General features: G+C 48.5%; 1 protein-coding gene across 1 annotated transcript; it reads right to left on the bottom strand.

Annotated features, from left to right (window-relative positions):
• Nucleotides 1-325: 325 nt before the first annotated feature.
• Nucleotides 326-21,494, bottom strand: PAX6 (paired box 6). The gene is given in 17 exon segments (XM_079105154.1): nt 326-437; nt 1,097-1,247; nt 3,808-3,921; nt 3,923-3,924; nt 4,028-4,178; nt 4,392-4,474; nt 4,978-5,136; nt 10,787-10,952; nt 11,680-11,895; nt 12,795-12,925; nt 13,880-13,923; nt 13,925-13,969; nt 13,971-14,018; nt 16,603-16,663; nt 17,040-17,116; nt 20,996-21,202; nt 21,302-21,494. Coding segments are annotated over 15 exon segments (1,506 nt in total). The 5' UTR covers nt 17,089-17,116; nt 20,996-21,202; nt 21,302-21,494; the 3' UTR covers nt 326-351.
• Nucleotides 21,495-22,035: the final 541 nt, after the last annotated feature.

Genomic DNA, 22,035 nt, shown 5'->3' with positions numbered 1-22,035 from the left:
TTTTCTTTAAACAACTTCATGACCAACACAGATCAAACATCCATCCAGTCTACGTTGTTCTTTTTTTTTTTTCATTATAACATACAAATGCCCATTTACAAATAATACACCAAAATGAATAAAAGTTTGGATACCAAAATGAAGATTTGTTCCAACTGATATTGTGCCTTCCATATGCAAAGGTCCTTGTTTCAAGTCCATTCCCCAGAAGTCCAAATACAGGACACAGTTGCAGAATGAAGTGCTTCTAACAGACATTTTTCTTTCTTTCCTGAACATCCAGCTGTTGTGTCCACATAGTCAGTGACTGACTGAATTAACACAATTTCCTTTTTTTTTTTTTTTTTTTTTTTACTGTAACCTTGGCCAATATTGAGACATATCAGGTTCACTTCCAGGAACTTGAACTGGAACTGACACCCCAGGGGAAATGAGTCCTAGAAATGGATGAAAGAAATAGACACTGTAGATATTCTTAAGACATAAGCATGCAGTATGAATTTATAGGGTTTTTTAAATCTCTGCGACTTTCTAACATATTTTACTGTACTTAAAAACATATTTGAATAAACAAAAGCCGTGCCATCAGAAACTGAACAAGTTACATACACATATTGAATCCTAGTCCCCCCCACCCAAAAGAAAAGAGAAAGGCTCCACAGATATGTATGTTTAGCATGTGACCTATAAACCCATCTCTGGATGACTGGTGTGGTACTGCCTAGCTGCAATGAAAGGCATGGAGGAATAGGAGATTCAGAAGTGTTCCAGAAAGCACCCACAGTGCAGCTCAGTGGACCCTCACTGTAACACTTTTGGCTAAAAATCTACCTCCAAAAGCTGAAACTCTCAGGCCTTGTGCACGACTTCTGTTTTTCAGGAAAGACCACTTTTTTGTCCATATGGTGTCAAGTTACTAATTGCCTGACTAGATTTTCCTTTCTAGGCCACTTTTCCCAGAGACAAGGCTAGAGAAGAGTTAAACACACCCTGACACAGGCCAGGAGTTTCTTTGTAGGTAAACCGTGGCTGTGGCGTGGGGAGATCAGCTGCACAGGCCGCCGCTGCAGCCGGCAGAGGGCGGACGCTGGCTCACCTGTTGAAGTGGTGCCCGAGGTGCCCATGGGCTGACTGTTCATGTGTGTCTGCATGTGAGGGGGGGTGTAGGTATCATAGCTCCGCCCGTTCACCGAAGGGCTGGTGGGCAGCATGCAGGAGTACGAGGAGGTCTGGCTGGGGACTGGGGGCTGAGAGGAGAAAGGCAAACCCATGGTTACTGAGAAACACATCACACAGCCGCATTCCCAGGCTCCCTCCGCCCCAGGAACTCCGCCAAGAAGTCTAGTCAATGACAATGCCTTCACATAAACTACTCGAGTTCCGTGTGAGAGATCCGAGGTTGGTTTTCCACTGGCCACAGCCAGAATAAAGCACCTGTTCATCAAACTTCTACAGCACCAGAAATGCAGACACCAAGCAGTTGGCACAACCTATAGAGTGACAGGACTTTCGTCCCTGGTTGTCTTTTACCTCTGCTGGCATCTTTGAGAACCTAGAGCATGAGGACTTCCACTAAAGCATATCCTTTCTCCCTATAAGTCTAGATCTATTTGGGAACCCTGTGAACCTCCAAATTCCACATCTCAAGCTTTGGGGCAGAGAGCAGAAGGAGGAACTTCCAGAAAAGTTTGGCATAGGGACCTTAGGAACCTTTCACAGCTAGACTCATGGGATGAAAGAATCTTTGAAGAAGCAGATTTGTGATGACCTCAGGTAAAAGAGGTCAGAAGTGTCAGGGAAGACCAACACATTCCCATTCTGAGAATTAACTGTGACTTCCTAACAAATCCAAAAGCCCTGATGGAGTTGTAGCCAGAAAAGTGTGTTGCTACCCTCTCAGTGTTCAGAATGGTAGTGTTCAGGAGATAACCCTTTCTCCTAACTAAGGAAGAAATATGCAGAGTTGGAACAAGACCCCTCTTGAGCTCCTGTGGGCCTATTCCAGGGCAGCGAAGTTGGGATGGATTAATAGAAGCATTATGTGAGCAACAAGAGAGAGTATAGAACTACTCTGCTCTGCAAACAGAAGAAATGCTGAACATTCCATGCTCATGTTCTCAGAGAGTGTGACACATGAGAGAAGGTTCAGAGGAAGATATCTGCCCTTTGCAAAATGACTGAGGATTTTGGTCAATGAGATGAACAGATGGACAGACTAGACTGGCCACCCCACACACACTCCAAAATTCAAAAACCAGTTTTGTCTGAACAGTAAAATCATTGATCATTTCTATTTTCTTTATACTTCATAAGTAAATAATTTTAAAAAGTCAATGTTTTAAATAAATTGACCCCACCTACTAACCTGTGTGAAGAAACAACTCTAAGGTAATAGCACTCTCTATTTAATAGATTCTAATTGCTTTCTCATATATACATTTTGTTATCTTCACAGAAACCTGGATGTTACTACAATATATAAAACTGAACCAGACACTCTGTGGCCTTATTAAAGTCAGATGATGACTGCTAACGTCAAGTTCAAAGAGGCAAACAGGCCTTGAGGGCCCTGCCAGAATTTCATCTTGCATTTGTTTCTAATTCCTACAATCACTTCCCTTAGGCAACCTGACTTCTGGAAAATTCCAAGGCAGTTTAAGCAACACCAACTAATGGGCTGTTAATCCCTTAATTTACATCAATTGCACTATGGCCAATAATATCCAGATGCAATAAAAATAAACATGTGAATAATTCCTCTGAAGTTGCTTATCTAGCTGTTCCTCTATTAGTCTGAAGACTGTCATTTATTTGTTGTTATTTGGATTTGAAATCCGGCAAAGGATGTTCAGTGGAGAATAAACAATCTGTATAACCCCAGAACTGTTTCCAGCAGGGGCTCTTGCTGGCCAATCTCACACCATCAGGCATCTCTAATTGTTGCACAAACAAGACCTCAGAAAGCCGCTGCAGAAGGCCCACCAGAAGACAGATTTTTTTTTCTTTCATCAAGAATCCATTCAAGCAACAAAGGTCTAGTACACTTCATCTGCCTTATACAACTTACATTAGAAAGCACTAACCCTGTAGAGGGTCTAGCCATACAGAGACTGGTAAATACTTGGGACAGAATCAACAACAGGAGTGGGTTATTTCACCACATGAATTGCATCAAGCTTTCCAAACAGCTAGGAGTGCCACAAACTTGTCACGCAATTAACAGCCGAGACACACTACATCTTCAGCAAACGCTTCCTATAACTTTTTTTAATTGTAAGATGTAGAAAGAAAACTAACTTTTCTGCCATATGAAGTATATCTCACTGTGTAAATGTGAATCCCATTTCTGATCCATTTTCTTCTTCCTCACTAGTTTATCACATATACCCCTACATCATGCCCAAAATGCACATATAGATTTCATACTATAAACCCAAATTTTACAAATACTAACTCCTTACTGTTCATAATGTGTCAGTATTATTTCCACTTTCTGGCGCAGGTTTCACTGGCACCCAAAACATGCCTCACTACCACCCAACATTATCAAGCTAACACGAGTTAAAAGGCAGATCAATTTGACTGAACAGGTCAGGCGTTTTGCTTGTGTTTTTTAAAAGGCCTGAATCAATCAATCAATCAATCAACTAAAAGAAATTGGATTGACTGTCTCAGACTTGACTGGTCAAGCTGATGACCTGTCATGAGAAGGCTCCCAAGGGTGCAAAACAGCTGATGAGGTTGCAGGCCTTAACCCATTCCCAGTCTCGGCTGGGCCCCTTAAAGAAAGCAGCCCATATCACTTACTTGCATAGGCAGGTTATTTGCCATGGTGAAACTGGGCATGGGTGGCAGAGCGCTGTATGTGTTGGTGAGGGCAGTGTCTGTTCGGCCCAACATAGAGCCAGATGTGAAGGAGGCAAACTGCAGGGAGGGAGAGGAACACAGCAGATTATCCTGGTGAGAGCCGGAGCCCAGGGCAAACAGGTTTGAGCACATTTATTGGAGCATTAGGATTTCAAGTTACCAGGTGTGGTGGGTTGTGGAATTGGTTGGTAGACACTGGTGCTGAAACTACTACTGATAGGAATATGACTAGGGGTGTTGCTGGCCTGCCTTCTCTGATTCCTCAGTTTTTCCTCTCTTCTCCATTTGGCCCGTCTATTAGAAAACCATACCTGGAAATGGGATGGAACAGGTTAGCCCAGTGCCTGATCCCAGCCCAACCCCATGGTTGGCACCTCCACAGCCACCCTTCCCCAATCACACTGCAGCAGACCGAAACTGTTACTATTTACATAAATTAATGGTGCTCCTTTGAAGCACCTTTGTCTCCAGAAAAAGTAAATGGGATGAATCACAAACTATGAAACCACATAGCTGCTGGGTACCTGTATTCTTGCTTCAGGTAGATCTATTTTGGCTGCTAGTCTTTCCCGGGCAAACACATCTGGATAATGGGTTCTCTCAAACTCTGAAAGAGTAAGTTGATTTTATATGTTGTGCCAGAATTACATAAAACATGCCAACCAAGCCCAGGATCAAGCTAGTTCCTGCCTCCCCACTGCCATAACCTCTAACCAATTTCTTTTTAAACACTTTGCCTATTTGTGTTGACTGTACATTGAAGGACTTTCCCACCAGAACTAAGTTAAATTTTCTTTGTAAAGATATTCAATGACCCTTCTGTGGCCTGAAATAGCCAAATCATCATTTTTCCTTTATAATTCAGACTTTTAGTCTTTGGATTACTAGTAGATGAAAAGAAGAAAGAAAACATGCATGCACGCATGCACGCGCGCGCGCGCACACACACACGCACTGAGAAGATGCCCAGAGGAAGAAAAAGAGACAGAAAGAAAAAAGAAACCTTTTCAGTCCTCTATGCAAAGGGCCCTGGCTAAATTTAGCTCTTTGTACTGAAGATGTGGCATTTGCTTTGATTTACTGCTTCTCTACTTTGAAAAATCCCATCACCTTTCTCCAGGGCCTCAATCTGCTCTTGGGTAAAGGATGTTCTATTTCTTTGCAGCTTCCGCTTCAGCTGAAGTCGCATTTGGGCCTCATCTGAATCTTCTCCATTGGAACTGATGGAGTTGGTATTCTCTCCCCCTCCTTCCTGTTGCTGGCAGCCATCTGGAACAAAAAGAACAGGACGGTAAGAAAAATTTGGAATAACTTGGAGCTTCCAAAGGGGGTCTGCAGCATTGGTGGCACAGTGGTGGGCATAGCTGCCTTCCAAAAGGGACCTGATATAGTCATAAACTCCAAGAGCAATATTTTCTGACAGTCTCCACAAAACATTTCTAAGGTAACTGTCAGCCTTCTTTTAATGAATTACATAAACAACACTGATTACCTGACCACGATATCCTTTCTCTCTGTTTTTACCAAGATGAGACTAGACAACACACAAGCTAAATGGCAGTTCTTTGAATGATAAAATGACTCCCAAAGTTTCCCATCAAAATGATCTTTCATAAATAACCCTACTCCCCAAATTCCTCCCCAGCTCCCTTTCCCTACAGAATGTATTTACCTATGGCTGTGTTGGGAAAATAGAAGAGTGATGTTCAAGATTTCAGCTGATCTATAATCAGTAATTCCTATCTAATCAATTAGATGTTGATAGGTTTGTAGAAAATGCTATTAAGAAACCAAACCAAGCTTGTAATCTTTTTAAAAAAATATTTATCTAGTTTTTATTTGAATTCTGCACAGTCAATTTCATTTTAAAGGTTGTGAATTTAGAAGTGCTCGCATTGTTCTGCAGTTTTATTCAACTATTGTATGAGTGCGCTTCGCCTTGACACCTATTACGAGCACAGCTGTAATTATATCATCACCAGAACAGGCTATAATTGCTGAAAATGGAATTTTTATATTTAGATAAAGGACTGTCCATTCTTTGGTAATGTGTTTGCACCAGAGAAAAGTAAGATTTCTTTAAATTTTAACGTGTAATTTTAAAAAAAGAAATAGTAGCGAGTTCACTAACTAGCTAAATATGCTATGCTGCAGCTGAAACCTTGGCATATCATTTAAGTGGTACATTTTTAATTAGGGGCATTTCCACCACTTTTAATGTAATTTCTATCATTAAACAGGGGAAAGTTTTATGTTTTCCCTTGCTGCTTGGATGGTGAGATGTGCACTTGGGCTAGATGTCTCTGCCTTGCACCTTGCCTGTGAGGTCACATCCTGTGTGAAAGGAAGGATTCATGCCCTGACTGTGCCTCTGGGCCATTGTAAGCTGGGTCCTCGATCTTGATTCCTGAGGACCCTGAGGGGTATTAATAGGAGCTGTAGGCTCCTGATCCTAGAAAACTTGGCCAGTAGCGAGGGCGGGCAGGGTAGGAGGGCCTTGGTGGGGAATCGACTTGGCCAGGAATATCATTTATAACCCTGGAGACAATAGGCAGCGCCTTCAAAGAGTTCAGGGAATTGTGACAGGATCTAGTGGGATCTTTTCAGGAACTTTGAATGTTTTAAAACCCCAACTTTCTCCTCCATTTAAACAGGCGGATTCATCGGCACTGGCCACCATATGGGCCCTTGGAGATCTATTGAGATGACCACCAACACTTGAATAGCGAGGGGCTGCTTTTTCAGCGCCACACAATGCCCGTGAGTAAGGGAAACTATTAAACTCCTGGGGCAGGAGCGTTGGCAAACTTTTCGTGGGCAGAATTTTGAGGCCACAATGAGCACGGACAACAAAAGGATTCTCTTGAGGCGTGCAGCGGGCCACATTGTGTTACAAGAAGCCCAGTCAACAGACTTTTCAGCGAAGTGTGTTAACCCCTCTGCTCTGCTATCATTAATCACTGTCCGAAGAGCGGGCGCCTCAGTGCTATTTAGGGCGCTGGGCTGGGGGGATGGAGGGTGGATGGGGGGCCAGGGCAGGGGATGGAGAGAAGCTGGGAGGGTGGATGAGGACCAGGGCTGGATGGGGGGTGGCGGGAAGGCGGAGGAGGAAGACCAGAGGGCGGGGTGAGGTAGAGAAGCAGGAGGTGGGGAGGAGCGAGAGAGAAGGAGGGCTGGAAAGAAATGGAGCCCAGAAAGGTATAAGAAGAAAGGACAGAAAAGAATGCTCAGAGGGAAAACAGACAAGAGGGTTGAACAAGACAGGGAGAAAAGGAGGAAAAGGGAGATAATGGAGGGGGACTAGATTAGTAGACAAGGCGAGGCCCTCGTGCCCTAGTGTCTGCTAATTCACTGCCCAAGTTTGTGGGAGACTTTTCGAAGCGCATTTCAGGAGAAGTGAAGAGCGCCCCCCGCCTTTATTTTTGGGTTCGCTGAATCAGGAAGACTAGAAACAGCCCTTTTTGACCAACTAGAAAGGCTCATCGGTGGAGGCCCCACCCCAGTCCCTTTTCTAGCCCATTAGATCTTGCCAATTAAACAAAGCTGCCAGGGTCTCCCTCAGAAGACCCCTGGAGGTAGCATTCTCTGCTTCACTTTGCTTCTCCTAATTTTAAAGCACGGAGATTGATATCCACATTCATTCATTCTCATATTCATTCATTCTCATTCTCTCTCTCTCTCCCTCTCCGTTGCTCACACACTATTGCAGGGCCCCTCATACGCTGATACGCGCCTACAGCCTCACATTTAAGGGAGAGAAGTCAACCGGGCTAAGGGAACTTGATTTTAAACCTTAAAAAAAAAAAAAAGTGGAATTAGAAGCTAGCAAGGGGAAAGCCGGGGCTGTAAGATTCCTCCATAACGCCGCAGATCGAACTGGCGGCGCTACTGAAAATTTGCTCCTTTAAAAGTAGCAACTCTTTTAGTCCAGCAGTGACAAGTGGTCACTCAGATTGGGAGCCTTTTTTCTTTTTTTCATTTAGTGGATTTACTTTTACCCTTAAACCTTTTAACAAAATAAAGCTAGAAGTTGGATTTCGAATTTCCCACATGATAGACGTAAGTGGCGGACAATTAAGATATCTTCTTTAAAAGGCGCCCCCTCGGAGCCGCGCAAAGAAGGGGCCTTCAATGGGCGCCGTCCACCTTCCAGCCTAATCCGTGAGAAGGCGAGTGAAAGCGCCTCCCATTATCCCAGCCCCAGGACCATCTGACGCTGGGGATAGGATTTGTTTCCTGGAAGAAGGAGAGGGGGGTGGGAGACGCTGGGAAATAAAATCATTCCTTAGTTTCTTAGTGTCTTAATCAGTGAGGCGGAAAACAAGCAAGAAAAGATAGCAACCCGGTTGCGGCACCTTTTCAGCTCTGGAGCGCGGATCAAAACATTGTAGCATCTGTTGAAAGAGAGACTGACTAAATCCTATAGAGGGCTTGGGTATGGGAGGGGGCGAGGGGAGGAGATAAGAAAGTGTCTCCGTGATCCCTAAAACCACCAAATCGCTGGAGAATTGGGTCTGGATAGAGTTGTATCTTGTTGTTGTCAGCCCACGTCGTCGCGATTTTATTCACCGCCGCATGGCGTTGATCAGATGGAAACCATATTTGTCTCCCTCTGAGACCTAACCTCGCCTTATGCTTTTGGAGTAATGGACTCTTTTAAACCCAAGAACAGCTTCCCGGACTGGGAAAGGGGACCAGGGAGGGAGGGGGACCCTCTTAGCGTCAAAAGGCAGGAGGATTTCCCCGGGAATGTGAGCAGAAGCTCGCCCCCCTGCCCACGGCCTCCACATCCACGACCGGGTTAAGCTCAATTCGCGTCACGCGTCCTCCCCACTGAGCCTGGACGGTGGCAGGTAGCCTACGGGAGAAGGCACGAGTGGGTTTTTTTTGGAAGGTGGTCTGGGATTGGCAGTTGACAACCCAGAATTCCCTAGCAACTAGACGCCTAAAAGTTAAGAGCTCCTGAACTAGCGCCACCTCCAACCCTAAGCGTCCCTACCAGGCCCAGGTGGTTAGGTTCTCACTTCCTGCCCTACTACTCCTGGAACGAAAATCTGCCCGACTCAGGCGCCACCTCTAATGGAAGCTGCTGCCCTCGGCTTCTGTCTGGGCGCCAGGAAGCTGAAGGGGAGGGGCGGGGGTGTCATTCCCTGTGCCCCAAGTAAACGCGATCCCTCGTGCCAGGCAGGAATGGAGGTTTGGGGCTCTTACCCTTCCAGGCCTAGGCCGCTGGGTCCTGCGCCCTCCCCAAGACATCTTGGACCAAGTCTGCCAGAATCTAGGCGAGGGAGGGGCCAGCAGAACTTCAGATTACTGGGGACAGAGGGGTGGACCGGAGAGAGTTGGAAGAGCATTGCTTGGGTGTGTCCAGTGTGTGCTCGTGGGAATCCCACAGTTTTCAAAGGTCAGGTGGGGGTGGGGTTGTCCACACTCAGCCAGGTCACTGGCTAGTCTCACCAGGGGCAGGAGCGGGCTTGGACCTGTGTGCGTGATGCACTCCCGGGGACCATGGGTTCGAGGCCCATGCGGGAGGGGTCCCCCAGGGGAGCCAGACCCCGCGCGTCAGGAGGCCTCGGGCGGCCAAGCGACCGCGCTGGGAAACAAGAAGCGAGCGCTTTGCTCCCTATCTTCCCAGTGTCCGTCCTATATTGTTTTCTGCTCTTAAAACTGACATGTCTAATTGGCAATTGGTGCCGAATCGTGTCCAGAGGTCTCTTGTGGAACATTTCTACAGCTGTCTCCTTCAACTAGACGCTTATTCATGTCGCCTTAATGAGAAACAAAACGTTCTCTAATGAGCAATTACAGAGCGACAGGATTGTTCCCATAACAAATTCTTGCGAGTGACAGAAGCATCCTTTGTACCAGATATTTCGCATACTGTTACCGATTTTCCCTTCCCTAGCCCGGCTCGGTAGAGGCACAGGGCACCCGGAGCTCGTCCGAGAGTGCACGGACGCGCCGGCAACCCAGTAGCTGTCCCTGCGCGACCGCCCCCGGCCCGGAGCCCCCAGGCTCCGTTGTGCTCCCGGGAGTGAGACGCCACGTCCCATTATCCTGCATATTATCTCCTTGTCACGAGGACAACAAATACCGATTAATCTTCGGAGTAAACTGTTTCCTAGTCTTGACCAAACTACCTCGGTGTGTGGGGGGAAGGGAAAGCCAACCGAACCCCTTTCTACCACTCGCCCCTCTTCCTCCATCGGTTCTCACAGATCCTGGGACGTCCCAGGTCCCACCTCTCCTCCCAACCCAGGAGGCACACCCGAACCCTGCAGTCGGACTCTCAGTCTTCTCACTCCACCGCTTGTAACCAGTTGCCACCCACAGAGAGGTGAGAACTGGGGGCCCAGATGGGTGAAGGCAGGAGCAAGAAGGGTGGGATTGTTTCAGCTGGGAGACCACCACTGCCTGTGCCCTGTCCTCTCAGCATCTCAGTTGCTCACCTTCCCATATACACCCTACTCATAGTCACATAATTTGTCAATTGTAGTAAAAAGCAAAATGATACAATTGTTTACCTCACAGTCTGTCAGTGTGTTAACTTGTCACACTTCTACAGCAAGGGGGCTTCCTGTGCATTTTAATGTCAAATTTGAATAGGACACCATGCCTAGAGCTTATGCACACACATATTCCTATCCACAAAGACACACACACACACACACACACACACACACACACACCACCTTCATACTACTGACATACATAACTTTATATTCTCAGGCCAACACGATGGTTCAACAAACACCACCTATATACAATGCAACTTGATATGTCCCAGACCTTGGAATCTACTTCTCCATGACATTCCTCAAACACAGAAACCCAGTAGAGGAAAAGGTTGGGGGAGAGGAGGAGGGGCAAGGAAGGGGCTGCACATATGGAGTTGGGAGGATGGCCACTTGGGTTTTACCTTGTGTAGGTTGCCCTGGCACTGAAGTCCCGGGATACCAACCAGGGCGGGTGCCCCAGCTTCCGGTCTGTCCATTCAACATCCTTAGTTTATCATACATGCCGTCTGCGCCCATCTGTTGCTTTTCGCTAGCCAGGTTGCGAAGAACTCTGTTTATTGATGATACCTGCAAATCAAAGCAAAATCAAACCAAATGGTAGGGTCTCCTGAAGACACAGTCACCCTGTCTTAAGTCCCCATCTCAGTTCTCCCACAGTTTTAAAGAATGACCCTCAACACATTAAAAAGCTCCCAGCCACTCTATCATACTGAGCAAATTTACACCTACATCTGGGAAAGAATAACAGCCATCATTTTGGTCATGGAAATTGAGTTTGGTAGAGAATTCCGGACTTGGGGAGTAGGAGCCTTCACCTTAGCCAGGTGTCTCTGATGTCCTAATCCACACAATTACTTTGCTTTGTTTAAAGACTTCCCAATAAAAGGTTTAAACTTAGTTTGGAGATTTCTTCCATTTTATTGGTTTTATATTGGAGCAGAAATGCATGTAAAACATCTGAAAGAAGGTTCGGGCAGGTGTGTTTGGAGGAAGTTAGAATCTATTTTTTGTTTTCCTTCTTGATTCAAGTGCTTTTTCCCAGTGCCTCCGCCCTTGGGTTTACAGCATGCAAATGATGTCACACTTGACTCCCATTTTCCAGACAGTCAAAAAAAAGGGTCAGGGCACTCCACTTAATATCCCCAGGTACAAAGGAGATGTGTGTAAATCAGGGAAGAGACATTGAAAGAGAGACACTGGGAAAGAAAGGAGTAAGAAAAATTAAAGATTGAGGTGCCAAAGAGGAGAGTGTGGAGCTTAGGGCAGGTAAGGTAAATGTTCTCAGTGAACTTACACTTGGTATGTTATCGTTGGTACAGACCCCCTCGGACAATAATCTGTCTCGGATTTCCCAAGCAAAGATGGACGGGCACTCCCGCTTATACTGGGCTATTTTGCTTACAACTTCTGGAGTCGCTACTCTCGGTTTACTACCACCGATTGCCCTGGGTCTGATGGAGCCAGTCTCGTAATACCTGCCCAGAATTTTACTCACACATCCGTTGGACACCTGCATAGGGGAAGTGGACAGAAAACCACATTATTAATAATTTCAAGACAAAAATAAAATTGTTTAAGTATGCATTAAACAATGACAAGCTTACGTTTTGATTGTCCAGCACTTGGACTTTTGCATCTGCATGGGTCTATAACACAAAAATATACCTTCAATGGTACGAGAACTTACTGTAGAGAGCTTTTTTTCTTAAAATTACATTTGTAGCCCTAAAAACTACAAATATGAGGATACTTTCAAACATTTTGAACTAATTTTTAATTTTAAAAAACTGTTTTCCTAAACACTGCCTGAAGATGCATCAAAACGGAAGTCAAATTAATTTTTTTTGTGCTGATCTTGCTTAAAAAGTGGTGTTTATGTTTTAAAGAGCAGAGGGGAAAATGAGCAGAATTTTTACTTTTTTTCCTTGAAAATAAGCTCAATTGAGCAAATGTGAGTTAAAGAGGGGTAAATGGCATTTGCCTTTTGAATCTATATATTCTTCATGAACATGAATGAAGAATGCAAACAAATCTCTTAAAACCCCAGGTAAGCATGGGATGGGGAAAGGGGGATGAAATTGTGCCATTTATATAACTCAGCTCATTACAGTTCATAAACTCTTACCACAATTAATGTCCTCACCAAATGATAAGAGGTTTTCAAAAAATTCACACGCAATTTTTTTCTTAAGCAGATGGATTAACTTATGTAACTGACTCAGGTTGAAAGAGATAGGGAAGGATGGTGGAAGGAGAGGGGAAAGCGGGAAGGTAGGGGAGTGGGGTGGGGACTGGGGTGGGTGAGGGTGGGGTTCCATAATTAGCAGTGTTTACAGTAAGAAATGAAGAAAGGGCGCTGAGAGTGGAGGACCGCGGGGGCGGCGAGTGGGGCGGCGCCGGGAGGATCACCTGCAGAATTCGGGAAATGTCGCACGGCCGGGCCCCGCTGTGAGCTAGCTCTACGATCTTCTGCCGGGTGGAGTCCGGCAGTGGCCGCCCGTTGACAAAGACACCACCGAGCTGATTCACTCCGCTGTGACCTGAAGAAAGGGAAAGGAGTGGAGAGGAAAAGAAAGGAGAGGAGAGGAGAGGAGAGAAAAGAGGAAGATGAAGAGGAAGGGCAGGAAGAAGTAAAAGGAGGAGGGGAGGAGGAAGGGAGAAGGAGAAGGAAGAGGAGGAGTAAGAAGAGGAGGATGAAGAGGAGAAGGAGGAGGAGGAGGAGGAGGAGGAGGAGAAGGAGAAGGAAGAGGAGGAGTAAGAAGAGGAGGATGAAGAGGAGAAGGAGGAGGAGGAGGAGGAGGAGAAGGAGAAGAAGAAGAAGAAGAAGAAGAAGAAGAAGAAGAAGAAGAAGAAGAAGAAGAAGAAGAAGAAGAAGAAGAAGAAGGAGAAGAAGAAGAAGAAAACAACCACAATGCATCCTCAGTTCCCTGCCAAACCATGCCAATCTCAGAAATCAGGTCCTTGATGTCCATCAGAGAAACCACCAACAACAGGACCACCAGCCATGCAGGACAGTGGGCAGCCCAGTCCAAAATACAGTCTACTTCTTCCCACTGGACTGCTGAAGCACCAGACACATCAACGAACAAGAACACATGAACCCCACTACCGACCCCATCCCTCCGTGCTCCCAGCCCACTGCCCCTCTCCATAAACACTCCAGCCAGCCTCTGAACCCACAAGGTGCAAACAGCTGGCTCTAAAAATCTCCTCCCAAAGATTCCCTCTAAGTGTCATCACAAACCGTGGGTTCTACAGAGCCTATACTGAATCTCCAAGGTCTCTGCAGCGTTGGAACAGGGATCCTACAGCCCTGCAGCGCTCCCAGAAACGTTTGCGTCACCATCTAAACTCTGAAGAAGGCGCGGCATAGCATCGGGGTTTGTATTGTTTGGTTTGTTTTGTTTTGTTTTAATAGATGGGAAAAGAGAGGAGCAGAGAAGAACCAGAGCGACAAATCCGTGGCTAGTGAAGCCCAGTCTAGGTCTCCACGCCTCCACAGCAGGCAAGAGGGTCAGAACCTCCGCTTGGCTCCAAGCAGAGTAGTCAGCCTGCCGCAAGTAGGGCCGAGAGCCCGCAGTCTTCGCACCCGCTACTGCTCGCTTTACTTCAGCTGCTGGACTCCGCCCTCCCCTCAGCCGAGAAAAGATATTAGCAAAAAATAAATAATAAATAAAAAACAGAAAAGATAAAGACCACATCAGTGTCCCCCAACCTTCCTTCATCTTGTATCTCACAACCTCATTCCATTGTCTGATCTTAGAGAACAGGGCCAGGGAGAGAGCACCTTTCTGCAGCCCTTTCCTCGGAAACCGCAGACTCGCAAATAAAAGCCAAACCCCAATTTCCACTTCCTTAAAAATCTCCAACCTGCAGCCCCGACTCTAGAGAGCAGCCCTCCCAGGAGAAGATGTGGCTCCCTGCTCGGCTCTTCTCTTCTCTCTTCTCTCTTCTCCTTGGAGCCTCCTGATAAATTGACTCCAGGAGCCTGAGCTTCTTAGCAATAAATAAGCTCCAAATATAGAAGAGGGGGGAAAATATGATGAGCCTCTCTGACATTTGTCTTTAAAATAAAACTAGCTGCACGTCAAGTTTGAGCTTAATTTCTGGAAATAGGCGGAAGTCGCTCCGGATCATGCATGGAAGGCTAATTGAAAAGATCAGTCGGGGCGCTTGTGGCAGCCTTGTCACTTTGTGACAGTGCTCCGCTCCGGGAAATTGCATCGTCACGACAAACGGGACCGTGATAAAACGACCCTTTCCGTCCCTATTTGTAGATCACTCAGACGAGATTGAACTGCACTCGTTTCCCCTTCGAGGGGAGCCGCGTTTTCAGGATAGCCCAAGGCTCGGGTCTGGGTGGGGGAGTAACTGAAGGGGGGGGCCGGAGCCTCAACTCTATGAGAAGTGACAGGCGTTTGGGAGATCTGGGCTCCGGCCGGGGCAAGCGCAGGACGGGACATTGATGGGACACCTCTTCTCCAACTGAGCAAGGCCTAGCCTATGCTTCCGGTTTCTTCTAAATTCCCTTTACTGCCTTCCTTTGCCTCCCAACTCCTGTCTATCGCTCCAGCCGCCGAGGCCCACCTCTGGGCAGAAGGAGCCTTTATTTAAAAAAGAAAGGCTGTCCCAGTGAAATCAAGACTTTCCAAACTTCCTGCATAGCCAGGCAATTCCCAGTCTACGAATGCCAGTGCGTGTGAGTCCGCCTAATCTTAGACCTCCCTCCTTCTCCCCCCACCACAAAAAGAATGTGCCTGCTACCTCCATAGCTACGACCGGCGGGTGCTGGCCCAGGAGACGCCAGGGCCCGGGCGCCTCTGCCAGCATCGAAATGGCAGCGAGGAAGCGTAGCTCTAAATTCCCCTTCAGAGGTTAAGCCTCAATCATTGTGTCCCTTCCCTAGGGACCGCTGGCGCTCTCGCCCAGTGGCGATGATTATGCGCCTAGAATTCGACCGCGAAGCATCTAATAAGAAAACATATGGTGTCAATTTGGATGCTCTGCGCCTTGTGCACACCCGGGAACTAGCAGCACAAAGCCCTGCGGGCTGTCCTGCGACCCCGCGCCCCTCGGGGCCCGCCGGCCTGGCCGCAGCCGCAAAAGCTCACGGCTTTGCGCAGGGGCCCACCCTAGAGCTTGAGGTTGGGGAATTTGAGCTCCCAAGACAAATCTACACCACCTTCGTGCCTTTTCCTGAGCTTCGCACCCAGCATCCCCTGCGGCACCAGGGGGCGACCAGCGCCTCCAGAAGAGATGGATCAGGCGCTGAGGACCATCTTAAGTCTTTGGCGTTTCGACAGAGCAGGTTAAAGACCTAGGCCTTCCACTCTCCCAGTACAGTTGTATCCTTAAACCACGTACGGACTCCTGACCTCTACTGGGCCTGGTTTCACTGGGCCTCGAGGTTACAAGGCCCGAGCTCTAAGCTAGCCCTGCCACATACCAGCACCTACCGACTGAGCGGGAAGGTGGGTGGGGACCCAAGGGGTCTGGCAAGGGAAAAAGGCAGGCACAAAAGCAAGCGGGGGTGGGGTGGGGATGAAAGGCACTTCGGGCCTGGGAAGACCAGGACCCATGCAGCTGGGGCCGCCAGGGCAAGGCTTTTCCAGTTACTGGGAGCAGCCTCTGCTCTCTTCGCAGACCCAGGAAACCCTGCTCTTGCTGGCGCCCTGTATCAGCTCCATGGTGCGGGTGCTCCAGGCCTGGGTGCTCTGCTCCCCTTCCCTCTAGGCCCACAGCCCGGGTAGAGAGGGGAGGAGCTGTCCTCAGAGTGACTAGGGGAGGGAAGCCCCCCCACCCCGCCCTGTCGGTGGAGACGTTCAGTCTTGGCTAAGTCCAAAGGGGCCTCCTTCTGGTCGCGCCACCGGGAGAAGCCTTCGCCCCGCCCTGTTCAGCCCAGCCCCTCTCCCTGGGGTCAGAGCCCGGGCAGGGGCGGGGAGGGGGTGTGAGTTACAGGATTTGGGGGGATGGGGTTTCTCTACCGCAGCTTCGAAAACTCGGGCGGGCTGTTCTGAAGAGCCCAGCCCCTACTCTTCCAGGATCTGGAACAGCAGAGCGAACATCCTCCCCTCTAGGGCTACCGGCGCAGGTCTCCGGCCTCTTCCCTCGGGCAGGGCGGCCAGGCCAGCGCTGGCGCCGCAAGCCTCTGCGCCCTCCCCTGACCCGCGGATCCGCGCCTTCAGCCTGAAGTCCGCAAAGGACCTGAGGCACTTACTGTTCTGCATGCTGGCGCTGGCTGGGGGCCACGGGATCCCACGGGGCTCGAATATGGGGCTCTGTTAGCAAGAAAACAGGAGTTAATCCTAGGCCGCTGCACCAGGTAGGCCTGAACTCCCACCGAGGAAGACTAGGGGCCAGCACAGGGGAATACTCTTTTTTTTAGAAATTGATCCACTCAACCGCTTGGGGCGATCTTAGGGTCATATAGCTCTGCCCTCCAGTGCATGCAAAATCTATCCTTTTGGGCTTCGAATAAATTACTCCAATATTTCCTATCCATTCATTCCAAATTCTTTAGTTAACCCTCTAATCCGGAGAAACAGTGACCTGATTTTGAAATTTTTCTTCCATTTGAACTACACAGAGAAGAAGCATTCTGAAATAGTTTGACTCTTAAGGTTTTGAAACCCAAAGCAGCATTGCAGAACTTGCCTGAAATACGTGATGTCTGTCCACTCTTATAATAAAAGGCCTCACACATCTGCGCTCCCCTAGTTAAAGTCTTCCCCCTATGACAAAACAGAGGGAGAGAAAGGTATGTCAAACTGTGGCTCAAAAGCATAGGTGGATGGCTCTTTGAGTCCCGCTCTCAGGACAAAACAGTGCATCTAGGACTCAATCATTCTGTATTAGATCCATATTTCCAGTGGCCTCTCCCACAGAAATCTCTATCCCTTGGGCAAGACTGCTCTGGCCTGGCTTGCGAAATTGGGGAATCTAAGGAGTTGGGGTCCCACTTTGCAAAAATATCAAGAACCAGCAAAGGGGGGAGGGGAAAACCAAAGGAGCAGAGGAGAAAAATAGTAGAGCTCAGAGCTAGGGGAGAAAGGTGACTAATACCTGAAGTTTGAAGGTAAAGAAAAGGGGACCTCCAAGAACTTCCTGGGGCCTACGGCCACAAGTTGGAGTAGTTTGGAGGGCTGCAGGGCAATACTCCCTCCTTCTGTGAGGAATTTCACCACCTAAGCTGTCCTAAGGCCCCCAGCAGCCAACTCTGGGTACTCCTTTATCCTTCACTCCCCCCAACAGCTTGTTGGGCAGCCTCCCCCTCTTCGTCTATCTTGCAGTCCTCCTGGGACTTTGCAAGTGATGAGCCCAACTTTTTCTTCCAAGCCTCACTTATTGTGATTAACTTCTCTTTTGGTGTTTAGATCTTCCCCCATTTTACAGTACTGTGACACACGCTGTCTACCGTGCCTTACTGCTTTAAAAAGTACGAACAGGAGGGGGTGAGCGTGGTCGACAAAGCCTACAGACAGCGAACAATGGCTTCTATTCTCTGGCTCTCCCAAACCCAAAGAGCAAAACCGAGACTCCCTAACCAGCAACACAGCTTCCAACCAAACGTACCAACAACTCACCAACTCACAAAGGGAACAGAGGGATGCTTCTCTTGCTTCAGTCCTGACCCAAGGTGGGTCCCCCAAGTCTTGCCTTCCACCCCCCCCCCACCTTTCCATAAGAAGAAGGTTCCTGAGACAGGGGGGAGTGCAGAAAATAGAAAAGTAATTTCTTGTTATAAATATCTAGAGGTAATTGTGTTACTGGTGTGAGTTGTTAGGGGCTGTAAAAAGATACAACGGCACGGTGGGGAGCTCAATTGGGAAGGGAGAGTTACAATAAAGAGCCCATTCAAGAGGTTTGCAAAAAAAAAAAGTAAAATAACAAAATAGTCACAGCATCACTTCTTTCTGTTTTTTAAAAATATCATTCTTTTTCCTGCAATGATTATTAATTTTGCCTGCCTACAAGCAAAGAATCCCAAGAAGCACATTTTTCTCTTCAAGGCCGTTTGTGGTATAATTTTTTTTAACTAGTTGGGAGGCAGCTTAGATTCACAAAAACAAACCAAAGATGAGGACTTTTTTCTCAGCATCCAATTGTGGCCTGGTAAATATTAGCTACAGCAGAGGGCTACTTAGTTACCCCTAGCTAGGCTGGCTCTCTAATGCCTCCCTCTTGTCTCTCAGTTCCCACATCCATAGTCATGCCCCAACGGACAGAAACACCAACTCTAACCAGAATCCCCCCCCCCCCCCACTGGATCCCCCAACACAAATGTGGGACTCAAGCTGCAAAAGGTAGCAGGTGGAGAGAGAGGGAGTGAAATTTCCCATGGAGGGGTAAAACTTGCTGAACTTCTCTCTGTAACCCACACTGTACAGTCACAACTCAATGCCCCCATCCCAGTTACTACCTATTTGATATCATTTAAAAATTTTTTCTAGGCAATCCCTGAAGGCCTGGCTGGTTAATTTTCGAAGCAGCTGGGAAGGTGATATAGCATTTCAAGTTCCGGTTCTGCTCCATTCCCACCCTTCTTTCAGCTAAGAAGCTATCTAATTACTTAAGTAATCGTTAACACTTAGTCTAAAAGCAACCGGGGGGAACAGGGCACACTGACACCTAGAAGCAATAGTGTTCTCAGAGAAGCAAGAACCCCAAGAGCCAGCCCAAGCTCCCCAACCCAGCCTGGGGCTTTGTACAGCATCAGAGCGACCAAAGACCCACATCGAGAATGAAGGAGTCTCCAGAAATCTCAGTCACCCAGGCCTTGGTCCACAAGGCCACTAGGCCATGCCCCCTTCCCTGTCCCCAACACAAACTTCAGCTTTTTTCAAATGTTTCTGTTGTTTTAATTACTTAATTCACAAAATCCATCCCCAAACTCCTTAGCTGGTGTAAAGGGGAGAACTCGCTTACGTCCTCCCGCCCCCCGGCCCCCAGCCAAAGAATAATTAGCAATTAGGATGACAAAGTTTTACTCTCTAGGGCCAAATAAGATAACAACTAATCAAATTGCCTTCCGACGTATGCAAAGGTCACCGGCTATAAAAAATGTAATGTCAGCAGTAACAACTATTATTTCTCCTCAGTAAACTTGCCAGGCTTTCAAGCACTTTGCTTTTCATTTAATTTTCTGCTTATACCCTCTTTTCAAACCTTCTCAAGTTCGAGTTAAACACCCAAAATGGCTTAGAGAGCTTGGGAGAGTATGAGGAAAAAAGAAAGAAAGAAAGAAATCACGTTTCACTTTGTTTTTAAACTTTCTAGAAATCACTCATGACTGAAGGGCCAGGGTTTAGCACTCGAAAAAGAAGCATTCCACTTGAAATTCAACTCCATTTCCCCCAATTACACTTGCTAAAATTCAGGGCTATTATGGCGCAGGGAGACTGAGAAAATCTGCACAGGGAAAGAGGCAACAACTTTATGAACTTTGAAAAGACACTTTTCTCCTGGGGTCTTAGAATCCAAAAACTCTTGAATTACTTAGACTAATTATCTGGGGAGAGTATGTGATCAGACTAGGGGGAAAGCCAATGCTTTCATATAGATTTTTTAAAATGCCTCACAAAGAAAAAAACATCAGGATTTTAAGTACCAAACAAACAAACAAACAAAAAAGGCAAAAAAAGCAAACCACCTTTCCAGCTCCAAACTTGTTGAAATGGCAACACCGAGCGCCACTAGGTCAGAGGAAAACGAGGAAAAATACCCACCGAGCTTTGGGGGCCGGGAGACTGAAACACCCCAGCTTTCGCCGGGCGGGGGAGAGTGTTGGGGGAAGCCGGAGGAGCAGAGAGTTTTCAAGTCCGAGCTCCGCGCTCAAGTTAAGCTGGAGGAAAGAGCCTGGGGGCTTGATGGAAGCTGACAGTGCTCCGGCTACGCTCTGTGCTCCATCGGAGCGCGCGTCGGATCGCCTCGGCCTGGTGTCTTCCTTCCCGGCTCACGCTTGCTGGCGGTTTCTGCCTCCAGCGTGTGGCTGCCTTACCGATCGACTCCGCTCGGCAGCGGCGGGCATGATGCCCCCTTGGCGCTGGAGTACCAAATGCTTTTCTGCGCCGGAGCCCAGCGCAGCACAAAGCTGGAGGGCCGGCAGGCGGGCAGCGGTGTAGCGAGCCGGCTCCCTCGGCGCTCCCTCCGCGCGCCCGCTCTCTGCGCACTTGCAGGGCCGCGGGCTGGACAAAGCAGCGGCGGCGGCTGTTCTTTGCGGCCCTTCCCGGGCCTTGGGTACCACAGATCCTCTTCGTCTTCTCCCGCAGCCCGGGAGCATTTGGCTACACTGGGGCCGGGAGCCGCGTCTGCAGCCGCGTCTGGAGCCTCGATTCTTCCTGCTAGCTTAACCCGCGCTATCGCTGGAGCTGAGCCGGCAGCCGGCCCCGAGCTCTGCGCCGCTCTGGCTCGCCGGCGGTCGCTCTCCGACGCGGGCTTTCGCTGGAAGTAGAAAGTTTGGGCTCCTGCGTGGAAACTTCTCTGGCCCAACTCTCCTGGCGTAGCGATGGGGGAGGGGATCGGCAACCGGAGAGGAAGGAAGAGGGGAGGTAGAGGGAGACCTGCCTGAACACTGCAATAAAAATAAAGCGAGAAGAAAGAATTGGACTCACCTTTATGAGGCATCCTCTCTCGTTGTCAAAGCTCCTGTCAAGAGTTTTGTTTGGTTGGGTGTTTTTTGTTTTTTTGTTTTTTGTTTTTTTTCTGTTGTTGCTTAAAGACCACAACGGTTTGAAATGACGGTGTTTTAAAGGAGTTTCTTGTGAGAGTTTTCTCCACGGACGCTGCTGGGTTGGTGTATGAGAGCAATTCTCAGATCCCTGGGAAGGAGACAGAGATTGACAATAAAATGGGCTGTCAGCGGCTGGAGAGTGAGAGATAAAGAGTGTGGGTGAGGGAAGTGGCTGCAGCCAGCACACCTATGCTGATTGGTGATGGCTCAAGTGTGTTAATGTGTGTGTGCCGGCGCCCGGCCTCGCCTCCACCGCTCCTCACTGGCCCATTAGCGAAGCCTGACCTCTGTCATCATCCTCCAGCAAAACACTTCCTCCTGCGCCTGAACCAGAGCGGGAAATGAGGCCGAGCCACGGTTCGCTTTTCAAACCCACTAATCACTCCGCTACATGCAAATGCACCGCTCGCTCCCACACAAAATATTGCTTTATGCAAAGCAGCGCCGGGGCCTCGCGCCAGCCGATTGGATGCTCCCTCTCCCCGCCTGGTGCAATTGGTCCGTTTGTTTGAATATGAATACACTTGTTTTCGGCTCCGCCGGTGGGTCCCGGCTCTTCTCCCCGGCGATGGGCCCCAGCGCTGGGGCTCTGGAGCTCGCCGACATCTCCTGGCTCTGATCGCTCAGGCAACCAGCACCGCCAGCACTGCGGCCGCGAACTTGAGCGGTCGGGTGAAGGCCTTTGCGCTGGGAGTTGAGCCCCCTTATCCCCACCCCAAGTGGGCTTTGGGACTCCTAGCCCACGGACCGAGCAAGTTTCTGCAGCTCTGCGTTGTCCTTTCTTGCCAACTCCAGGGAACGGTGGCCTGCCGCCCCGCCCCCGTTCACCCTCCCCTCCCGCCCCTACCCCATCACAGCCTGGGCCCCAGGAAGCAGAGCACAACGCTGGCCTCTCCCTAGCCCACCTGGCCTCTAGGAAGA

Source organism: Sciurus vulgaris, assembly GCF_902686455.1.
Source record: "Sciurus vulgaris genome assembly, chromosome: 11".
In the NCBI taxonomy this organism is placed as follows: Eukaryota; Metazoa; Chordata; class Mammalia; order Rodentia; family Sciuridae; genus Sciurus; species Sciurus vulgaris.
The sequence above is the reverse complement of the archived record's forward strand: the minus strand, read 5'-3'. Positions and strand labels throughout refer to the sequence as shown.